Source organism: Amblyomma mixtum, chromosome 5, assembly GCF_055824585.1.
Source record: "Amblyomma mixtum isolate Tamu chromosome 5, ASM5582458v1, whole genome shotgun sequence".
NCBI classification, from domain to species: Eukaryota; Metazoa; Arthropoda; class Arachnida; order Ixodida; family Ixodidae; genus Amblyomma; species Amblyomma mixtum.
In genome coordinates, this window is record NC_143016.1 from 174,451,421 (window position 1) to 174,471,503 (window position 20,083).

Genomic DNA, 20,083 nt, shown 5'->3' on the forward strand with positions numbered 1-20,083 from the left:
AGGGGATGAATTTCGACTGAAGATAAGTTTTAGATTGTGGCTGTGTTTCGGAAAAGCAGCACAGATTTTCTTCAGATCTTTCAAGTAGCAACCTAAAACTGTGCACTGTTTTCGTCGACACCAGATTCTTTTTTTCCCCGCTCGGTTCAAATTTACTGCTTCCGCTCCACTACACCTAGATCGAATGCTCCCGGGAAGGCTCTTCCTCGCTTCGTAGTCATCGCAACCGCACTTCAAGAAGGACGACGATGCCTCTCGAGTTTTTTGTCGAGCCTTTTTGCATATGCTCACGAATTCAAGTACTGAAAACCAGCCACTGTAAAAATGGTTTATGGTTGATTTATAGTTTATGGGGATTTAGCATCCCAAAGCGACTCAGGCTATGAGGGACGCCGTAGTGAAGGGCTTCGGAAATTTCGACCACCTGGGGTTTTTTAACGTGCACTGACATCGTACAGAACACGGGTCTCTAGAATTGCACCTCCATCGAAATTCGACCGCCGCGGCCGGGATCGAACCCGCGTCTTTGGGGTCAGTAACCGAGCACCATAACCACTGAGCCACCACGGCGGGGCCCACTATAGAAACCGTCAGCAGTTTTTGCTTGCATATGGAAGGTGATTCACAGCTGATTTCCCATGTATGATTTAGCACGGCGAAGTGTCTCAGCGGCAGTCAGATGCAGTTTTTTTTTACTTCGACATTCGCGCTAGCCTTCACCGGCTATGCCAAACGATCTGAAAAAACTGCTGAGGCTCAGCTTGGCTAAGCCTGGGGAATGCGAAGCATATTAGTGGCTAGGCTTGGTAATACATGGCTTTCCTTGGTTGAATACTTGGTCATTTTAATACAACCACTAGAAGCCTTCGTCGTGGGGGAAGACAACGGCATGGCTACAGCGGAACGCCGACTAACCCCGAGACGCGCGTTGGGTGAGCGCCTGGATTGCCACGGAAGCCTGCGTTCAAAGGGCAAGGCATCGCGCCGAACGGGTGGTGGCGTCCTCCCTTCCTTTACGGTGCGGTTCGGGTGTCCACCGAGATGGCAGAGAATTACTGCGCCATTTCCTTTCCTCAAGAAACCTTGGGTTCAAATGGCAAGGCATAGCGCTGAACGGGTGGTGGCGTTCCTCCCTTCCTGTACGGTGCGGTTCGGGTGTCCTCCGAGATGACATTAGGCCCGTAAACATTTCATGTTTACTGTACTCTCGGTTACGGGAGAGGCAGAGATTTTTGTCCTGATCGTTTGGAAGTCAATAAAGTTCTCTTTATAGTATGGTTTGGTTTGGTTTGGTTTATGGGGTTTAACGTCCCAAAGCGACTCAGGCTATGAGAGACGCCGTAGTGAAGGGCTCCGGAAATTTCGACCACCTGGGGTTCTTTAACGTGCACTGACATCGCACAGTACACGGGCCTTTAGAATTCTTTATAGTATGAGACACAAGGACATTCAAGTGGTTGTATTAGAAACAACGCTCTTCCAGCCGGTGCTCTCGTTCTTCGGAGGATTCCATGGCGCGCCTTTGTCGTCTATAGGCATTCCGACGCTCCAAACGAGTCGACATACTACTACACTCACTACCGTCCACACTGATTGAAGCACAGTTTAACTCTTGCACCAGAGTCGATACACCACTGTCCGCACTGGTTGAAACACAGTTCGACGGCGCGAGGTGGGGCTCTCTCATCCGATGTCACGTGGTGTGACGTCACGGTGTCACGTGGTGTGACTGCTAGGGGTCCCGCGGCGATGGCGCGAGGTGGAGGCCGGCTCTCACATCCGATGTCACGTGGTGTGACGTCACGGTGCCACGTGGTGGGACATCACGGTGTCACGTGGTGTGACGTGACGGTGTCACGGGGGGGTCCCACGGCGACGGCGTGAGTGGTAGCTCTAGCAATATGCTTCGCATAAAATTGGCAGTGGCTTAGCCCAGCTATGCCAGGAGGGGGGCTGGGGGCGATAGGGGAGATCTTGGGGTATCTGTTGTCTCAGCCAGCGTCGTCGCTTCGGCGGACGTGGTTGTTGCGACGCGCGTCTTTTCTGGTACTCTTTCCTCTGATCTTTTAACTCTCCTCTATCTGCACGTGGTAGCGGTGGTGGCTCGGCTCGAGCCAGTCGGCAGGCCCGTGCACTTTCCTTGCCATCCTTCTCTCAGTCGCAACAACAACGTTCGGCCCCTCTCGCTGCGCGCCGCTGAGGTTGGCCGAGTTTGCATGTTGTGGACGCAAGACGTAGACGTTTGGTTGCTTTACATACACACGCGGGTATGGCACCGCCCGGAAAGCTCTACGACGAACTGCTGCATCACAGTTTCTGATTTGAAAGTCTGGGAAGGCATGCAATCGAAGGACCTTGTGTCGTCGGTTCGAGTCTCTGTCGTTTGCTAGCCTCCAGCTTGACTACAACATGCAAGGTATATGCAACGAGAAATGGTGTGACACCACCTGGAACACTTTACAACAAACGGTTGCGTCACAATTTCAGCACGAATATCGAGTAAACTGGAGCCACATGGAGGACAGTGGCGTAGAGTATAGCGGGTGTTTCAGCGAACATTTTCAAAAATTTTCACACGTACGCTTGTGGGGGTCAACATAGTAAAGTCTTAAGTAGTAGGCTGGTTAAGCTGGTGTGTTCTCTCCCCTTTTGTCCGTCGTTCTGGTTTTGCGCTATTCTATGTTATGGATCAATGCCGACTTGCCCAAATTTCCACCCTGGTGAATGGTTAACCAATTTTTAATAATTAACTTCTTAACCAGCCGACTTAGGCGCCTAGTTGCTATTAGAGATTTGCTGCCAGTCTTTAATAATAGCCATATCACTTTTTAAAAATGAGAAAACGCGATTACCCACGGCTATCAGGCTTTTTGGCTTTTTTCGACTAGTTACGTGCACTGGAACGGTTGCTTTGCCTGCATGCTATCGAAGGCCCATGTATTTTTGCACATGTAGCCAGTTTTTGTCGAGTCACCGCGGTGAGGGTAACCGCGTTTTCGAAATTATAAAAACTGATATGGCTATTACTAACGACCGGCTACAATTTTCTCATTGCAACTATAGGCGCCTAGCTCTACTAGTTAAAAAGCTAATTCTAAAAATTAGCTAACCAGCTCACTACTTAAGACAATACACCGCTTTTCTGGCGTCCGCCAACACACAGCGCTGTGTGTGTCTTGTCTCCTTCTTGGTCTGTGTGTGTTTGCGCTGTTGAACCATCACTATGAATCTACACCAACTAGCCCAATCTGCAGTTCTTCAACACTGGTAACTCTGTGCAGCAAAATCCATATTTTTACCCCAAAAAGCAAATTTAGAAATATTTTTGAAAGTGTTCGCTGAAACGCCCGGTATATACACGAATTCATGGATAGGATTGTAAGAAGTGGCGGTGCTCAGCTTGCTGTGTGCGTTATACGGCCGCCTGATGATGTCACCTTATTTTTCTTGCCATCCCTGGGTTTTTTTGTACGGTCTGCGAGCACACACACTAACGCCTTGTCCGAAGTCGGCGTTGGCGACTTTTGAAGCCTCGTTACCGGTGCGCAGGAAGAAACCGGCCGCTCCGGCAACATAAGTGGGCCAACTAGGTCACGTGACCTTGCGGCTGCGTCACCTTCCCACCGGGCTGAGAGCAAATTGATCACCGTGGAGGTGGCAGAAGGTTGCTCGGGAAGAGCAACATGAATCTCGCGAGCCTCGCCGGTGGCGTAAAGCTAGCGTGTCCCACCCTTAAGGCAGAGCTTAAGTGTTCCCTACAGTTTTAAGATTGTGCGAGATGCTATGAATGTAATTGTTACGTAACGAGAATGTTTGCATCTCTTTTTTACGTTTTTGCACAGGTCGATTTTGATTTTCTCGACAGACCGAAGCCGCAAACGAAGAGAGCTTACGGAGCAAGGCTTTGCCAGAGCGTTAGTGGCGCTAGATGAGACAATGCCCGATAGACGAAATGCTTGTGGAAAGTGCAATCGCACCCAGGAGTTCCTTCTTGGTTAAAAGGAGCAGCATATCTGAGCAAGATCGGAGAGCGTAAAGGGGAAGCTCGCCAATCCGACAGGCTATGTCCGCTGCCCTCACATATGCCTACATTGTAACGAATAATCTTGCCTATACCACAGCACCTGGGCGTACCAAGTGAGCGTGGCAGTCCCCTTTGTCTCCAACCCCACCCCACCCAACGGGAAGCAGTGCTGAAGGCAGCCGCTGCAGGAGCCCTGTAATGAGGACCACTCCAGAACGGGGCAAGCTTCTTATTGAACAAAATAAATGTTTTACTTGACAATCATCCCGTTGAAGGCGTTAAAACGTTGAGCATTCATCTATATTCATCTCAAACACTGTAAAAAAGTTTGAAATAAGGGCTGGGCTCCAATTGCCGCTCTGGCAAGACCGTTAATTCAGGCCCGTGCCTCGCAGCAGTGGACTAAGCCAGCAGAACAAGCAGCTTCTTTAAGACCAGGTTTACCGTTACCGATGATGGTGGCGGCGTAGCAGGTCAGGTGTATCATCCCACATTGATTGGTCTGAACACGGTGACGTCATGGCAGCAGGTCATGGTCATCAGTGCGAACGGATTGAGGTCACTGTTTCGGCGACTCAAGTAGCCGAATCGTCGGCACCCGCTTCCATCATTTGGGGAGCACTTTTGCGAATTCGCACTCTATCTTCCCTTTGGCCTGGCCTGTGGAAAGAATAGCCATCAAATCCTCTTGAAACAGCCTAACACAGCAATAACAGCAAGATTACAGCCAGATGGTATAGCAATAAATGAATGATTACTGCTTTGACAACCGCTATAGTCGGATACAATTTAAGTCTGCAGTGAAGCTCCGCCCATATTCAACCTCCTCGCACACAATTCCTCCAGGAAAAAAAAGTAGACCGCTGCTTAAACGTTTCTGGTTGCGTAAATAAGAAACTTATCACAAAATAAAAAACTATGCGCTCTAGAATTTGATACATGGATTGTTCGATATAGTCAAGAATTTAAAAGCTGATTTCGTTTACAGTTGCAATTGGCCAGCGCAGTAATACAAGGCGCCGTGGACCGCGGCCCAGTGTTAGCAGCTGCTGTTTTTTAAGTTGTGTTGTACCATAGCAGCTATCGCTAAATCTTGCGCACAGTGTGGTAGGCGTAGCGTGAGTTTTCTACCTCTATATTATGCGACCGCAGCGGTGGCCTAGTGGTTTGAGCATACGCATCGCGTGCAGGAGATGAGAGGTTCTACACCCCAGTGCCGCCAGGCACCGACCGGTGGTATCATGGGTACCAGCTTTCCCTTGGCCTGGTTATCTAGTACACTATAGCCTGGTTATCGGCTTACCTGGGGTGAAATGCTTGAGGGATGGATCTTTGTTATTGCCTTGTCCAGACTTAAAAACCTTGAGCCATGACACCCTTTTGCCAAAGGTGCCCTTGCGCTATAAATATGAATACTCACCATGTTCAGTGTGCGTGCAGTGAGTGCCTTCTCGCGCGGCACGAAATGGCGGGCGCTAAAACGGTGGCCTCTTCGCAGCTGCGTCGCCGCCTACGCTGGACGCGGTGGCGCGCTCCCCTTGGCTGCACGAGAGTCCCCCCTCGCTGTTCCCCGAGGAACCAGCCAGCGGCCCCCAGCGACGCTCGGAAGTGGCGGCCGCCCAGCCCGAGGCGCGCGTCTTCTCCAGTCTGCTGCGCGTGTTCGAGGCGGCAGAATGGGACAAGGTCTTCGTCAAGATGGCTCGGGTCGTAGTCAACTACTTCACCGACATGGCCTTCAAGGTGCTCTTCGGATCCACCGGCAGCCGACGCGTGGACGCTGACGACAGGGTGAGCTGTCCTTGTGGCCTTTTGCGGCTGGAGAGTCGAACGGGTTAAATGGGCAAAGATTAAAAAGGAAATGGAGGATGTTTTACGCTAGCTATTTTTGAATTTCAGATTTAAGTAACAAGCGAAAGCGCCGTAAATGTTCTTGTTTAGTGAAGGCTCAGCAAAGTACTTTTGCGAAAGTGCTAAAAATGAAGCCAGGACAAAACGCACAATTGTATTGCCCGTGCTTTCTGTGTATTGTTCTCGTTTCGTATCCAGCACTGTTATTTCGAGCCCGCCATTTTGACTCAGCGGTTAGTGCGCTTGGCTATACTGAGTCCAACGGCGCAGTTTCAATACCACCGCAGCGGTCACGTTCCGATGGAGGCAAACGCGAAAGGGCGCCCGTGTTCTGTGCGATAGAAACGTACAGCCTTTGTCAAAAGTTTGGAGCCCAGGGGGTTTGGTTCTGAAGCACACTGTCTGGTTCGTAGTGTATCTCTAGCGCTCCAAATTTGTTGAACGTGAGAAGATTTCTGGTCCTGCCTCCTCCAATGGGTAGGACTACCACGAATGTTACAGGAGTCCTACTGCGAGGCTTAGAAGCAAATCCCGTGGGCTCTAAACTTTTGACAAAGACTGTACATCAAAGAAGGAGGTCGAAATTATTCCCGTGGCCTGCACTACAGTGCATCTCTTCCTTCTTCCACTCCCTTCTGCATCCGTTCCCTAAGGACTTGGTTCGGGTGTACACTTAGAAGTTTGGTTTGGTTTGGTTTATGGGGTTTAACGTCCCAAAGCGACTAAGGCTATGAGAGACGCCGTAGGGGAGGGCTCCGGAAATTTCGACCACCTGGGGTTCTTTAACGTGCACTGACATCGCACAGTACACGGCTACACTGAGAAGTGAAACTAATCGCGGTCTTTACATTCCTGTCCTCAAAACCAATTCCATTTTTCTGTTATTTATGGTGATGGTGGTGAAAACATTTAGTAGGTAGGGACAGAGGTATGTTTGGATCAGCCCGTAAGGGATCGACCCTTACAAGCGCTAGGTGCAGGTCCTTAGTTTGGGACCCCAGTGGCGGTGGCCGCCGTCCGGGCGCGCCCGACTAAGGCTTGTTGGGCCTGTAAGTCGTGGCAGCCGAGCCGGGTCGCCTCCCAGTCCTCCCGGGTTGGGTTGGGGATGGGGGGAATAGCGGGGTTGGAGGGGCAGGCCCACACCATGTGATAGGTGTCAGAAGACACCGCACTACCATGCGGGCAGCTGCCGTTAAAGTATGGTTCGAAATGCTTTAGCGCTACCGGGCACAGCAATGTATTGGTGAGAACGCGGAGAAGGAACCGTTCATCCGCCTTCTTGAGGCGTTTACATGGGCATGGGTAAAGGCGATGACTATGTTGATAGTAGGCTGTAACATCTTTGAAGGTGTAAAGTGGATTAAAATCGGATTCCTGATCGGATGGAGAGGAGAAAAGAGCCCAGTGAGAGGGCGCCCGGGCGGCTGCGACTGCTGCCTAGTTTCCTGCCAACCCCTGATGAGCAGGGGCCCATATAAAGTAACGCTGTGCGGGGTCCGTATCACGTATGCAATTTTGGTAGATTCGATAGGCTGGGAAGAGAGTGCAGCCTTGTTCGACGTTCCGACAGGCCCCTCGAGAGTCGGTGGTTATGTATTTTGAATCGGAATGTGAGGTCGTGAGAGCAATCGCGACCTCTTCTGCCTGTGTTGCACTGCGGGCTCTGAAGGTGAAGCCGTTAACTGCGTTGCTGTTGTGAACTACCGCGACCGTGTACCATTACCCCGGGTAAGCGCGCTGACAATTGTTCGGAAGAAATAGTCTGTCTTTTCGCTTTTTTTTCGTAAGCCCGAGAAATTCTAATTTAAAGGGCATGCAGGTGAGATCGGGTGGACTACGGGTAACGCCATGCGCTATTCTTTACCCTGCCTGCTTCGTTCCTCGCGCATACTCCCCGCTTGGCATGATGCACCGCACATTTCCTTCGCTTTTCACCGCACTGATAAACTCAGTGGCGAGGCCGACGTCATGATAAAGTCAGAAGTGCTCTGGTTGCTAGCACTTCCACCTTGCCCTCCTGAGTGCCTAATTAGGCGCGATGTATTTAATGCATCCGTGTTGATCGACTTCGTTAGCAATGCCGCGCATTTCAGCTTCCTGTGTTTGGATAAGCAGCCGCAGTTCTCACGAGTGGCGCACGCAGCTCCTCCGCGGTGGTGGCCAGCGGCTGCAGCGCCGCGACGTGGCCCAGTTCGTGCTGGAGCGGCAGCAGCAGGTGAGTCGGCTGCCGCCCGACTGCCAGCGCCGCATCGCCTGCCGGGTGGGGCAGCACTTCGGCAACGTCAACAGCCTGCGATCCCTGGCGCCGATGCTCAGGTAATCCTTACAAAAAAAGTTTTAGACAGTCTATAGAGTGTCTTTAGGCTTCTGTCTATAAAGTCTATAGACTGTATATAGACAAAAGTCTATAGGCAACACAAATGCCGTAGACAGTCTATAGACAATCTATAGATTTATGGTCTTACACTTTTAGTAGACTTTTGTCTATAGATTGTCTATAGATTATGAAAAGACAAAAAGCAATATCTATAGGAAGTCAATAGAGTCAATAAGAAGTCTACAGACTGTCTATAGACCATTTTCATAAGGGAAGGCCGCAACCGCTAATCACAATCTTTATTGAGGCACCAGGCGGACGCGTTCTCTTTGACAACGCCCTTGCACCCATGCATTACTTGGCGACGGTAGGTCAAAGATTCCGTAGTAATACAGGAACAGTACACAGGAGAATACGTGACAAGTCAAGCAGATTTGGTGCATTCAGTATTGAAACGTGTACGCAATGGGCTGCATGAAACGCGTGCATTACATCTGCAGTACAAAAAAAAATGAAGCTGATGTAAACTGGACACTACACAGATATATCTGCATAACGCATGAAAATAGTTTACAAAATCACGAAGCCAACAAACAGACTGGAAATTAACTAAAATAGTACCAATTTTTAAATCTGGAAACAAAAGCTCAGTTGAAAATTACCGTCCTATATCTCTCACGTGTATCTCCTGCAAAATGCTGGAACATATAATTTCATCGCATGTTTTCAGTCATCTTGAGCACGGGTTTAGGAAGGGTCACTCTTGCGAAACCCAGTTATTCGAACTGACTAATGATTTGCATTTTAATATGAACAATAACCTTCAAACTGATTGTATCTTCCTTGACTTTGCCAAAGCGTTCGACCGCGTAGCTCACTGCCGCATGATTGAGAAATTATCATCCCTCCGTCTAGACTCGCTAACTTCAACATGACTTCGTAACTTCCTCTAGCATCGCCAACAGTTTGTATTTGTTAATAATCTGTCCTCTAACCTTTCCCCGATTAACTCCGGTGTACCGCACGGCAGTCTGCTTGGTCCCTTATTATTTCGTATTTTTGTCAATCATTTACCTAATAATATAACTTCCAGTGCGCGAATTTTCGCGAATGATTGCATTATATACCACCCTATTAGATCTACTAATGACCACCTGGCACTCCAATCAGACCGTCTTATTATTAACGACTGGTGCAACTCATGGTTAATGACTCTTAATGTATCAAAGCGCAGAGTCATCTCTTTCACTCGTAAAAGTAAAAAGTCTAGCTATACATACCGTATTCAAAATGATCTACTCACTCAAGTATCACATTACAAATACCTTGGCGTTAACGTTTCTTTAGAACTTTCATGGTCATTCCATATCTCATCCATATGCACCGTCGCCTCAAAGTAATTAGGATACCTACGCCGTAATCTCCGAAATTCAACATCAAATTTCGAGAACTGCATACCTCACTTTTGTTCGTCCACAACTTGTATTTGCTTTTCCCATTTGGTCTCCGGCAGATCATAAGAACATGATCATCGTGTTAGAATCTATTCAAAACAGGACAGCACGATTCATTTCACGAAACTATAACTACCGTTCAAGCGTCACTAAAATTGAAACCGATCTTTCTCTACAATCATTAAGCACGCGCTGTGACATCGCTCTCCTAACACTATTTCGCAAATATGTGCACTTCAATAGAACTAGTTCATTTCACCTCGATGTCTCATACCGCACGTCGAAAAGATTATATAATCAGTTCAGTTTCGCAAGAATATATGGTGACACATTCGCTTTCAATTCATCTGCACTGCCACGAGCCGTCAGATTATGGAATGATCTGCCAGAAAACATCGCTTCCGCGTCTAATTAGATTCATTCCATTCTCAACTCATCACACATTTCACTGAAACCATCATTTAACACGCCTCCGTTCAAGTCTATTTTCTTATTTCTGATTTTTTTGTTCTTTACTTTGCTGCTACTCTCGTGCCATCTGGATGTTTTCTTACTTATGTTTGCCTGCCATGTTTCCGTATTTGCCTTCATCACGCTATTTTACTCATTGTTTCCACGTTCGGTGAGCACATTATTCTTTATTATTGTACTTTATTTTGTGTCGCGTATTCTTGTTTTTTTCTTTCCTGTTGTTATTTCCGCGTCGTTTCTTCTTATCTACTAATGTGTTGATACGTTAAAGTGCACGTTAAAGAACCCCAGGTGGTCGAAAATCTCCGGAGCCCTCCACTACGGCGTCTCTCATGGCCTGAGTCGCTTTGGGACGTTAAACCCCATAAACCAAACCAAACCTAATTTGTTTATATATTGTTTATCATGATTGTATGTTTCCCTTTTGTTTCCTTTGGTTATTAATGCACTGTATTATATTTTTTCGTCCCCTTACACAATGCCCAATGGGCCTGTAAGGTTTTTCAAATAAATAAATAAATAAAATCGCAGAGCAAAGTGCAACGAAAGCTGCAGAATACGAAACGTGCGTGCTGGATACAGTGCAAATGGAGCAGCGAACGGATGCTGGCATCTAATCTGAGCACTTACATAGGGCGCGATTAGGCAATAAAAATTCAGTGCTCTGTAATTATCCGAAATGGTTACTCTAGCACGCTGTAAATGGTCGCGGAAAGCTCCCGAGACGTCACATTTGTAGTAGCAGCCTCGGTCGGAGTTGAAATAGCGCGCTACCAGAACGCTGCTTCAAAATCATAAATGTTACCCACTATTCATCTGTCCCGCATTTAGTTCATATAATTTTTCAGTTAGCTTTTTAGTTTTCGGTTTTATACTCTGTATCGCGAACATTGCCTAGATTTGTAAGTATAAGAGCGAATAGCTGAAGGTGACTCCGTTATTATAGCTAGTGATGCCTTTATAGTTTAAGCATGAGAGAAAATCTCAAGCTGTTGTAGCCCCGACATGCCCACCAATCCGTCCACTGCCAGCGCTTGCTCGTTGTCGATTACAGCGCTTAGCTATGAGCCCTTATTTTCTTTTATTCATCGGAACTTTCGGGGGGGGGGGGGGGGGGGGGGGGGTTAGCTGAACACACATTCGGAATGAAACTAACACTTTACACAGCATGTTTCTGCCTTACACCGTCGAAATATGCACCATCTGGCACCACAATCCTTCATTCGTTTTTGTGCTTATCACATGTACCCCTTTTGCCAAAAGTAACCGGGAAGCGGTGGTTTGTTTCTCAGCCGCGTAGCGAAGCACTTATGGCAGCCCTTAAGCTATTTATTTATTTATTTATTTATTTCCTCAAAGGTCTCGGTTGAGACATTACATGAGGGAGTGGACGGTATCTGGCAAACAATGGTAAAAAATGAATCTTTGTAGAGTGAGGTGAGCCCTTGTCCTCAAGCTCTGACACCTTTGGGTCCTGAGGGGTGCCACAAAGGCTCCGTTCTACGGTCGAGAAGCAAAAACCTGCTGCTGGGTTACTCATGACAAAGGGGGTACATATATGGAGTAAAGCTGTTAGCATACTGAGAGTGTCTTTATTTCGTACGAGTCATTCTTGCTGTACGTGAACCGTTGCTGTTTCTCGGTGTCTGTTTTTAATTTTCGGCCTTTTTTGCGGAAACTGTAATTGCACTAAATGTGTCCACTTGTTGCTGCGTGAGTAGATAGCTGCTTGGACCCGGATCACGAGACCTACTAGACTGCCTATAGGTCTCTCCACAAAAGGACGAGCAAACTGTATGAATTTCTGAAATGCACATAGCTTCAAAGCCATAACAAGGCATTCATTCCAACTATGATATGGTGTTAGGACCCGTATTTATCCCTAATTGATGTTCATGTACAAGGTGCGGCAGCTTAAGGTAGCCAACCTTTTAAAGAGACGCAAAAAGTTCACCCAGTCAGTCTACCTGAGGGCTGTCGAGAGTAGCGTGACATAGTCTGCAGTATTTTTCACAACTCCGATCTAGTTAGTGAAGACTGATTGGTAACATTTAAAATATTGGCTTCAGAAATACGGTCATTTCAGAACTTGAAAGTAGTCTTCAAAAACAAAATGTTTCCACCAAGGTGCCATTCATGCCGCCTTGTTCACTATCCTTTAAAAAAAGCTACCACGTGACAGCTGCTTGCTCAATTCTATCGCCAAGTGGACACAAAAAGCACCGTCGGGGACCGCGCTTCAAAGGAAAGCGTATTTTTATCTCTGACACACGTCTCAGGGTGTTGAAGCAGCACAGCTGTCGCATGGAACCTTTTGCATTTGAGAGTTATCTTGCAAAGAGAAAAAAAAGCTAATTTGTGTAAATGGTACAACGCTGGAAACATCTCAGCCAGCTTTTTTTACAAGATCATCCATAATTTCTGAATTGGCACTTTATTCCTCAAGCCAATAACACAAGGCTAGCTTCGTAAATTTTAATAATTAACTTTGGGAAGCGCAAAATATACTGCAGACTCGGCAACGCGACTCTTGAGTATCAGTGGACTGTTTCACTGAGCTGGTATACTTCGTCTGTCGTAAAGCTTGGTTACTTTCAGTTGGTATATCAGAGGGGCGGCCAATAAGGAAATAAAAAGAAGCCACCCACTGAAAATGCAGGCTACGCTGTGCTTTCTCACAACTAGCGAGGTCAGGCTGCTGTGGGGCAAAACGTGCTGTTGTTGCTGTCCGCAGGAGTGTGGACCGCTCCCTGGTGGAAGCGGCGTTGCACGGCCTCAGCCACAGTGACTGCGACATGGCCTATCCCGACTGCCAGCTGGCCTGACGGGGGACCCCTCCGGTGTATTTATTAACCTCACTTTTCTCTCTGAAAAAATAAACGCTGGTCCGTTATCTCTCTCCAATATTGTCACCGAGCCGAGTTCTTAGTCCCATAGTGATGACACCAGCGTGGCTGATTCGGGCCGGTGGAGCAGCTCCGACAACTGGCCAAGAATGAAAGGCCTCGTTGCTTCGGCTCTGAGTCGAGAATCTTTCCTCATGCACTCCTTGATTTGATGCTGCAGGCGAGTGGGCCGGTTGCTGTTACAAGCGGACGACGCCTCCGAAAAATTCGTGGTCTGTCGTGTCGTCAAGCGAAGGCGTGATGATATGCATATTACGCAGTGCAGGAGGAGTGCAGCACGTTCTTGGACGGCTTCTTCTCGAAGAGGCAGGCTTCCAAGTGAGATGCGTCCCCCTCCTAGTGTGTCCCTTGTTAAAAGGTTGCCACGCCCCTGAAGATAAAAATGCTGAACCAACCCTTTAAAACAATGCGTTCCTCTGCTGGTTCAACGCGTGGAGCCTCAGTTGCGTTGACACGGGAGTCATGCAGTACTCCCACCACATTCACCGTGAACTACTAATTTATTTATTTTTATTTATTTATTAGTACCTCAAAGGCCAACTAGGGGAATTACGTGAGGGGTGGGCATACATATCATTTAAATAAATCAGTGATGTATGATTTGAAGGATTCTAGGCCAGGATGGATGAAAGCTTCAGCGGGCAGGTCGTTCCATTCTCTTGCGGTCTGGGCGAAGAATGATTTCAGGTGCGCAGAAGTGGATGCTCGAGGTGTATGAACAGCTTTCGGATGACTGATGCGAAGTGAAAGGCGGTGTGCAGGGTGATAACGGAATGACTAAAAGGGGAATGATAAAACATGTGGAAAAGGCAGAGTCTGCCAATTTTTCGACGGGATTCAAGGCTGGGGAGGTAAGCTTCTGTTTTCAATGCTGTTACGCTCGTATGATATGAATAATCAGAATATACGAATCTTATCGTGCGGCTCTGGACGTACTCAAGGGTTCTGGCTAGGTTAATTTGTTGGGGGTCCCAGATTGAGCGTGAATATTCAAGTTTATGACCGACAAGAATTGAATAGGCGGACAGTTTTATGGAAGCAGGTGCCGAACGCGTTTCGCTTTAAATAACAAAGATCACGGTTAGCTTCGTTGGTTATGTTCATTATGTGGGTGGTCCAAGAGAAATCTTGCGTTAGGCTAATACCTAAATATTTATATTGTGATGCCCATGAAAAGGCCAATTCTACCTATTATTATTCTACATGGTCGGCGCTGCTGACTAAGCCGATGATGAGGAGAACGAGGTTGGTGGTGTCTCGTGCTCGGCAAGCGGACCCAGCTGCTTTCAGTCCTCCGTCCCGGTCTCAATAAACCCTGGGCGTAACAATATGAAGATCCGTGTGATATCATGGAATCGCGAAGGGTGTAGTTAGGAGTAGGATACGATTGACGACGATGAAATGACACTAGCGTTGTTTTATTAACGTTTAAAGGCATTAGCCAGTTTGCGCACCACTCTTCCACAAGTTTTATGTCCCACTGCAGATGGTAAGTGTCTCTGTTCCTAGTGATGCTCCGGTAGATAACGCAGTCGTCGGCGAACAAACGTACGGTGAAAGATAGATTACTTGGGAGGTCGTTGATGTAAATTAAAAATAATAGAGGCCCTAAAACCGTTCCTTGTGGTACGCCGGAGGTAACAGGAGAGATGGAAGATGCGTGATTGTTAGCCCATAGAAACTGTTGGCGGTCAGTCAAACCTCTCCCCAAAAACATGCACCCCACCTACCATGAACCCTGCCACAGAGTTCGCGCACGGGCGCTCCACAAACACTATGGCAGGGAACCGTATGCCGTTTGGGTGGATGCCGCATGCACAGGGGAAGATGCGGTTGTAGCCATCACGAACCCCTCCCTCCAACCGATTGCCACCCTTCACATATCCCCCGCTGCCACTTCGGAGGAGGCCGAAGATGCTGCCATTGCCCTGCACCATGGCCATCACACGCACGGAGGTCCGATATATAATATCTGATTCTAAAACTGCCATGCTAAATTTTTCTCGCGGGAGAGTTCACGTCCCTACATTTCGCATACGGCACTGCTTCGCTCCACATCCGCCCTGCCACGTGGAGCTGATATGGGTGCCGCCCAACTCCGGGAATCCCGGAAACGAGGCCGCCAACGTTTTAGCCCGAGGTTCTCTCAACCGGGCACCGGCGGCCTCCGATCTGGGGTTCTCGCGGGAGCGTATGCACTCATTCAGTGAAGTGGCACAGACCTGCAAAGCCGAGCGTCGGTTCTTCCCCCCCACCACATCCCTCCCTCGACAATCATCATCAGACACTTTTTAGGCGGCTCCACGCACTTTACCCTCCCCTTATATACGCTCGCGCTATGAGCAAGTCTACACAAACCCCTCCTGCACTCTTCGCCACCACCCACAAGCCACACACGACCACATTCTTTTCCTCTGCCCGGTGGATCCTCTCCCGCGGGGCCTGGAGCACCTTACCACTTGGGAGGCCTGGGAGACCCTACTGCGCTCCGAGGACCCGGCCAAGCAAGCCAGCGCCGCAGGCCGGGCTGCCAGCGTCATGAGCCTCCGGGACATGAACGTTTGAGTGCAGTGGGGCCGTACGGGGGCCCAAGGACCTACGTGTCCCCAACACCCCTGTTACAAATAAAGTTTTCACCACCACCACCCCCAAAACAGTCTCTAACGGACGTATTGCAGATTGAGGCATTTGAAATGAATCAGAAAATCAGGCTTTGCACACACCACTAGTGTATCGCTGGTATAATCCCAATTGTAATATGAAAGGTGGGGCCCTTGGCCAACTAAGATTTTGCCACACGAAGGAGGAAAGAAGTAAATAGTGGCAATGGCGACTACAGCGACTCACGGCCGGAGGACTGGACCCAGGGAGACTCCCTTGATCTTCCCTCGGAAGTAGCAGGTAGGGATGTGATTCCGAAGTGGGATATGAGATATAGGAATGTGGTTGTGAGAATTAGGAGGGAATGGGGACAGCGGAATTTTTTGAAATTTCTGATCCCTTCGAGCTCTTTTCCAGGCCTCGGTGGTGAGCGCATACTCGAACTTTTTTCCAATAGTCTGGCCCTCAGCCTCCAAGCATAGTTCCATATCACACAGAACATTGTCGGCGTCTCCGACCATCCAAGACAGGGTAGCCTAGCATGGGCTCGACCGAGATCCGCTCTCCCACGCCGGGTTCCGCCACCCCGGTCATCCAACAGTACTAAGATGACAGAGTTTTCGCATCACCCGTTCGGTGCTTCGACTATTACTCCAAGGTACTCACTCGCGGCGGGAATAGTTTCACGGTCTTCGCGGCATCGCACCACCGGCGTTCGCCCCTGACATACCTGTAGAATGTGAAATAGTACCTCCAGACTTCAATGGACTGCAATCTCATTTGATTTCCGCAGTTCGCCTCTCATGCTAGCGCAAGGTATATCTGCACGGGCCCCGTCAACCGGATGCGAAGCATGCTTTACTGATACCGTCGAGATATGTAGGAGCGTGATGTTTCCCTGCGATTTCGTCAGGCCTACTAACCTTTGCTCTGTGTTAACCGCCGAGATTTCCCAATTTTCGGCGCTTACTGGCTCTCTGAGTGGGTTACTAACTGCCACTTTTCCCGTCTTCAGGCCTAAGGACGACTTTCCCAAAATCCAGGCTTGGTTCACCCAGCCGCATGCCCCCGCGTGGCACCGACCTCTTCGGAATCGGAAACCAACGCATCCGCGGTTGGGTGGTCCGCCCTTCGTGCCAAAGAGGAGACCGTGCGGCTTAATTTGGCGTATCAATTCAAAGCCGCCGTTCTGCTTTTGAACCTGATTCCACGTGCCCAGTCCGTAACCTTCTGGGCTGCCCCCGCAAACGGTCAGCGGGCATAGTGGGCACACGCTGACAATGTCGCGCAGAGGCCGCTGTTACCTCTCCTGGGCAGTGAGGTCCGGTACTCCGCTGGCGCTGCACAAGAATGAAGCCTACTAGCTGAAACTAAAGAAAAACAGTAGCGCCGAAAAACACACACACAGCTGAAGAACGACGTAGGACAAGCGCTCACTCTCGTCTAACTGGCCTTTAAAATGTTAAAGTTCTTGGCAATAGCATCACCTGCTCTTCTTCAGAACTCCTCCTCCGATAGTACCACAAAGCCGCTATCCTTGTCAGCTTGTAGAAGCCGGAGACTGTTCTGTCCAAAATATGACAGGAATTTTGCAATGGGATCCTTGCCTGGCTTGGAGACGGTGCTACTTGTAGCCCGAATTAGCGCATCCACTCCATCGAGTAGGCACCTTTCCTTGTTGTCTTCTCAGGCCTTTCCTGTGATGCGCCTATAAAGAGCCAGCAACTCATGTGCCCCAACCCGTGGCCCATGACTAAACTTAGGACATTTGCTCAAGACATGTCTTATCTCGTTCGGAAGCTCAGCTTCACCTACAACCGTCAACCCCGAACCAGGTGGCTTTCGGTTCCTCTTCAACTGAGTACACTGCAGCAAACGGTTTAGTGTGTGAGCCCACCAAAACTCAGTCATTCTTCCTGTAAGGCCACGAATCACACGGTGCTTAATCTCTTCCAGCCATCCGGGATCCATGTTGTAACAGAGGGCACCCACATGTTCTTCATATCTTCTTATTTGCCGCCACAGCTCAGCCATTATTAGTTTGCAAATACGCTTCAGAAGTCCTATTGGTGGTCGCAGGTAGCCGAAGATAGCACTCACACCCTCCGGAACGTGACCCTTGCGAAGGCAAAAGGAAATGTACCTTGCACGGAAAATTTACGCCATGATGAGGGAAACAAAGGTATCAAGACTAGAATAAGATGACAAGTTGTCACGTACAAAAGGGCCCTGAGTGTTTGACGTATAGTCTAGAACTTCTATTTGGGCTAGACGGTTCATTGTACTCGAGAAAGGAAAAATAGTAGCGCTGAAAAAACGCACACAAAGCTGGAGAACGACGTAGGACAAGCGCTCACTCTCGTCTCACTGGATTTTAAAATGTTCAAGTTGGTTGGTTGGTTGGCCTCAAGTAAAATGGCACGTACCCACTACGGGAGAGTGGCCAAGACACAGGCGGTGAACTGTTGGAAAAATTAGCAGTTTTAGAGGAAAAGGAGTAGTAATAGGGCATAGGCTGACAGATTGGACGACGCAACGACAGGGGGCCTGCTAGCTCGGACATTGAAGACGGGACGATGGCTTTATGTGCAAATTCGAATGCAATTCTTGTTGTTGTTGTTCACCTCATGGGATGGCGCATACCCACAGAGGGGATCGGCCAAGAAGAGGGGTGCATAGAGTTTTTGAGATTTTTTGCTTGTTTGTTTAGTTTTCTTGGCAATAGCATCACCTTCTTCTTCTTCTTGTTCTTCTTCGGTACTCCTCCGATAGCATCATCTAGCACGATCAAACTGTTGATCTTCGTCTTTTCTTTAACCTACATTTATTTCGTCCCTTTCTCTCTGTGCTTCGCGCACCGGAAATCCGCCAAGGCAGCCAGGTTACTGTCGCTGCTTGTCAGGCCTTCATTGCCAATGCCTTGTGAATAAGTATATATGAATGAATGAATGAATGAATGAATGAATGAATGAATGAATGAATGAATGAATGAATGAATGAATGAATGAATGAATGAATGAATGAATGAATGAATGAATGAATGAATCGCTACGTGATCAACGAGTGGAATGGCGCGAAGAAATGTTTGATTTACAGCGATTAATGTGTCATCAATGAACATGTGGTTTGCTCTTTAGTGAACGTCACGAGAGCCAGAAAAATCTAAGCAATAAAATTTTATAAAAAACCAAAAGTGAACGCTTTGGAATGCTCTCGACTCGATCGCCGACATGCTCCGCAGGAAATAAAACGTGAGTCCGTTCTGAAGACGAAGAAGACGAAGAAATGGCACATCAGATGAAGTCAGTTCTCGCGGCTGTCGCCCTGCTTGCAACATTTCCGGTCGCTCAGTTCCAGCCCCACCTGGCCAAGTACAAGCTCCGTAAGTGAGCCAGCCATTGCCGAGTGCTTTGAGTCTATCACATATCTGTGTAGTAAAGGAGTACCAGCGCTTGTATTGTAAATTGGGTCCCTTCCGGCGGAACCCGACTGGCCGAAATGCCAATAGCGGATGCAGCGGATCGAGTGCAGCGCCAAAGAGAGCGAGACGTGGAGCCGCACTGATCCCGCAGAGCAGAGCATGGATGCCAGCTCTCGGTGAACGGTAGCCGTCCGACTGAGATGTAAACTGTCCCAAACGTTGCGAACAATGACTACTTGTTAGGGCGTTTCCCATTATGAGTGTATGTGCAGTGTCTGGCAGCTTGATCACCCGTACGTCTTGTGAGTGCTGAGTCTTTTGCCCTGGTCGCCGTGACTCCCTACTTTTGCACCGTCACTAACAGCAGTCGGTGGGGTGGCTCGGCGCTGGGTTCATGTGGCGGCTGCACAAACCGAACGTCGTAACAAGTGTTGCATACCTGGCAATTGGCAGAACCCGTGGGCATGCGAGCCTTTTAAAAATTGGTCTGCAGAGTCTGCAAACGCATCCATGATGCAGAGACGTCGAAATGTTGTACAGATCATCTCTTTTATTTATGTACTCCAGAAGGTAGATACGCCCAGCTCGCAGCGATGCCTTGAGATTCGTACAGTGTCTGCATAACATGCGCGCGAAACGTAATTACCGCCTGCACAGGGATCCGATAACATTGCCGAACGCAACCATACATTCAGTGATGTTCCTTCGGCCTCCGGAGGCTCTCGCTGCGTCTTCTTGTTCAGTGCGACAGCGTGCGTCCCCATCTGTGTTGCGAGTGAGTTCACAGAACAAATTTTTCTCACCACCCCCTCCTTCCTCCTCCACCGTTGGTAAGTGTAGATCCTCATGCAGCTGCATAAATTACTTTTTTTTTTTCGATACATGTTCTCCAGTCACAAGATGTGATAATTTTGAGAATATTATTTGTATTTATTTCTTTTCACAGGGTGAACGAAGCAGCTTGCGGACACCACTTTTTACTATCACCGTCAATATGCAACTAAGGATATTGCCGAAATTTTCGCTGGCCGTATTCATTTT

The 20,083-nt window shown here is 48.5% G+C and overlaps 2 protein-coding genes across 2 annotated transcripts in view; both read left to right on the forward strand.

Moving 5' to 3' along the window:
• Nucleotides 1-1,593: 1,593 nt before the first annotated feature.
• Nucleotides 1,594-12,939, forward strand: LOC149344756 (uncharacterized; the record flags this gene model as incomplete). Its single annotated transcript, XM_089547297.1, has 4 exons — nt 1,594-1,672; nt 5,523-5,812; nt 8,016-8,188; nt 12,849-12,939. Coding segments are annotated over 4 exons (633 nt in total), but the record flags the coding sequence as incomplete, so codon positions are not given.
• A 5,979-nt stretch (nt 12,940-18,918) lies between these two features.
• Nucleotides 18,919-20,083, forward strand: part of LOC149344757 (uncharacterized) — a 61,492-nt gene continuing 60,327 nt past the window's right edge. The window contains exon 1 of the mRNA XM_089542665.1: nt 18,919-19,003. Within this exon, the coding sequence (XP_089398791.1) occupies nt 18,919-19,003 (85 nt within the window). The remainder of the gene's footprint in view (nt 19,004-20,083) is intronic.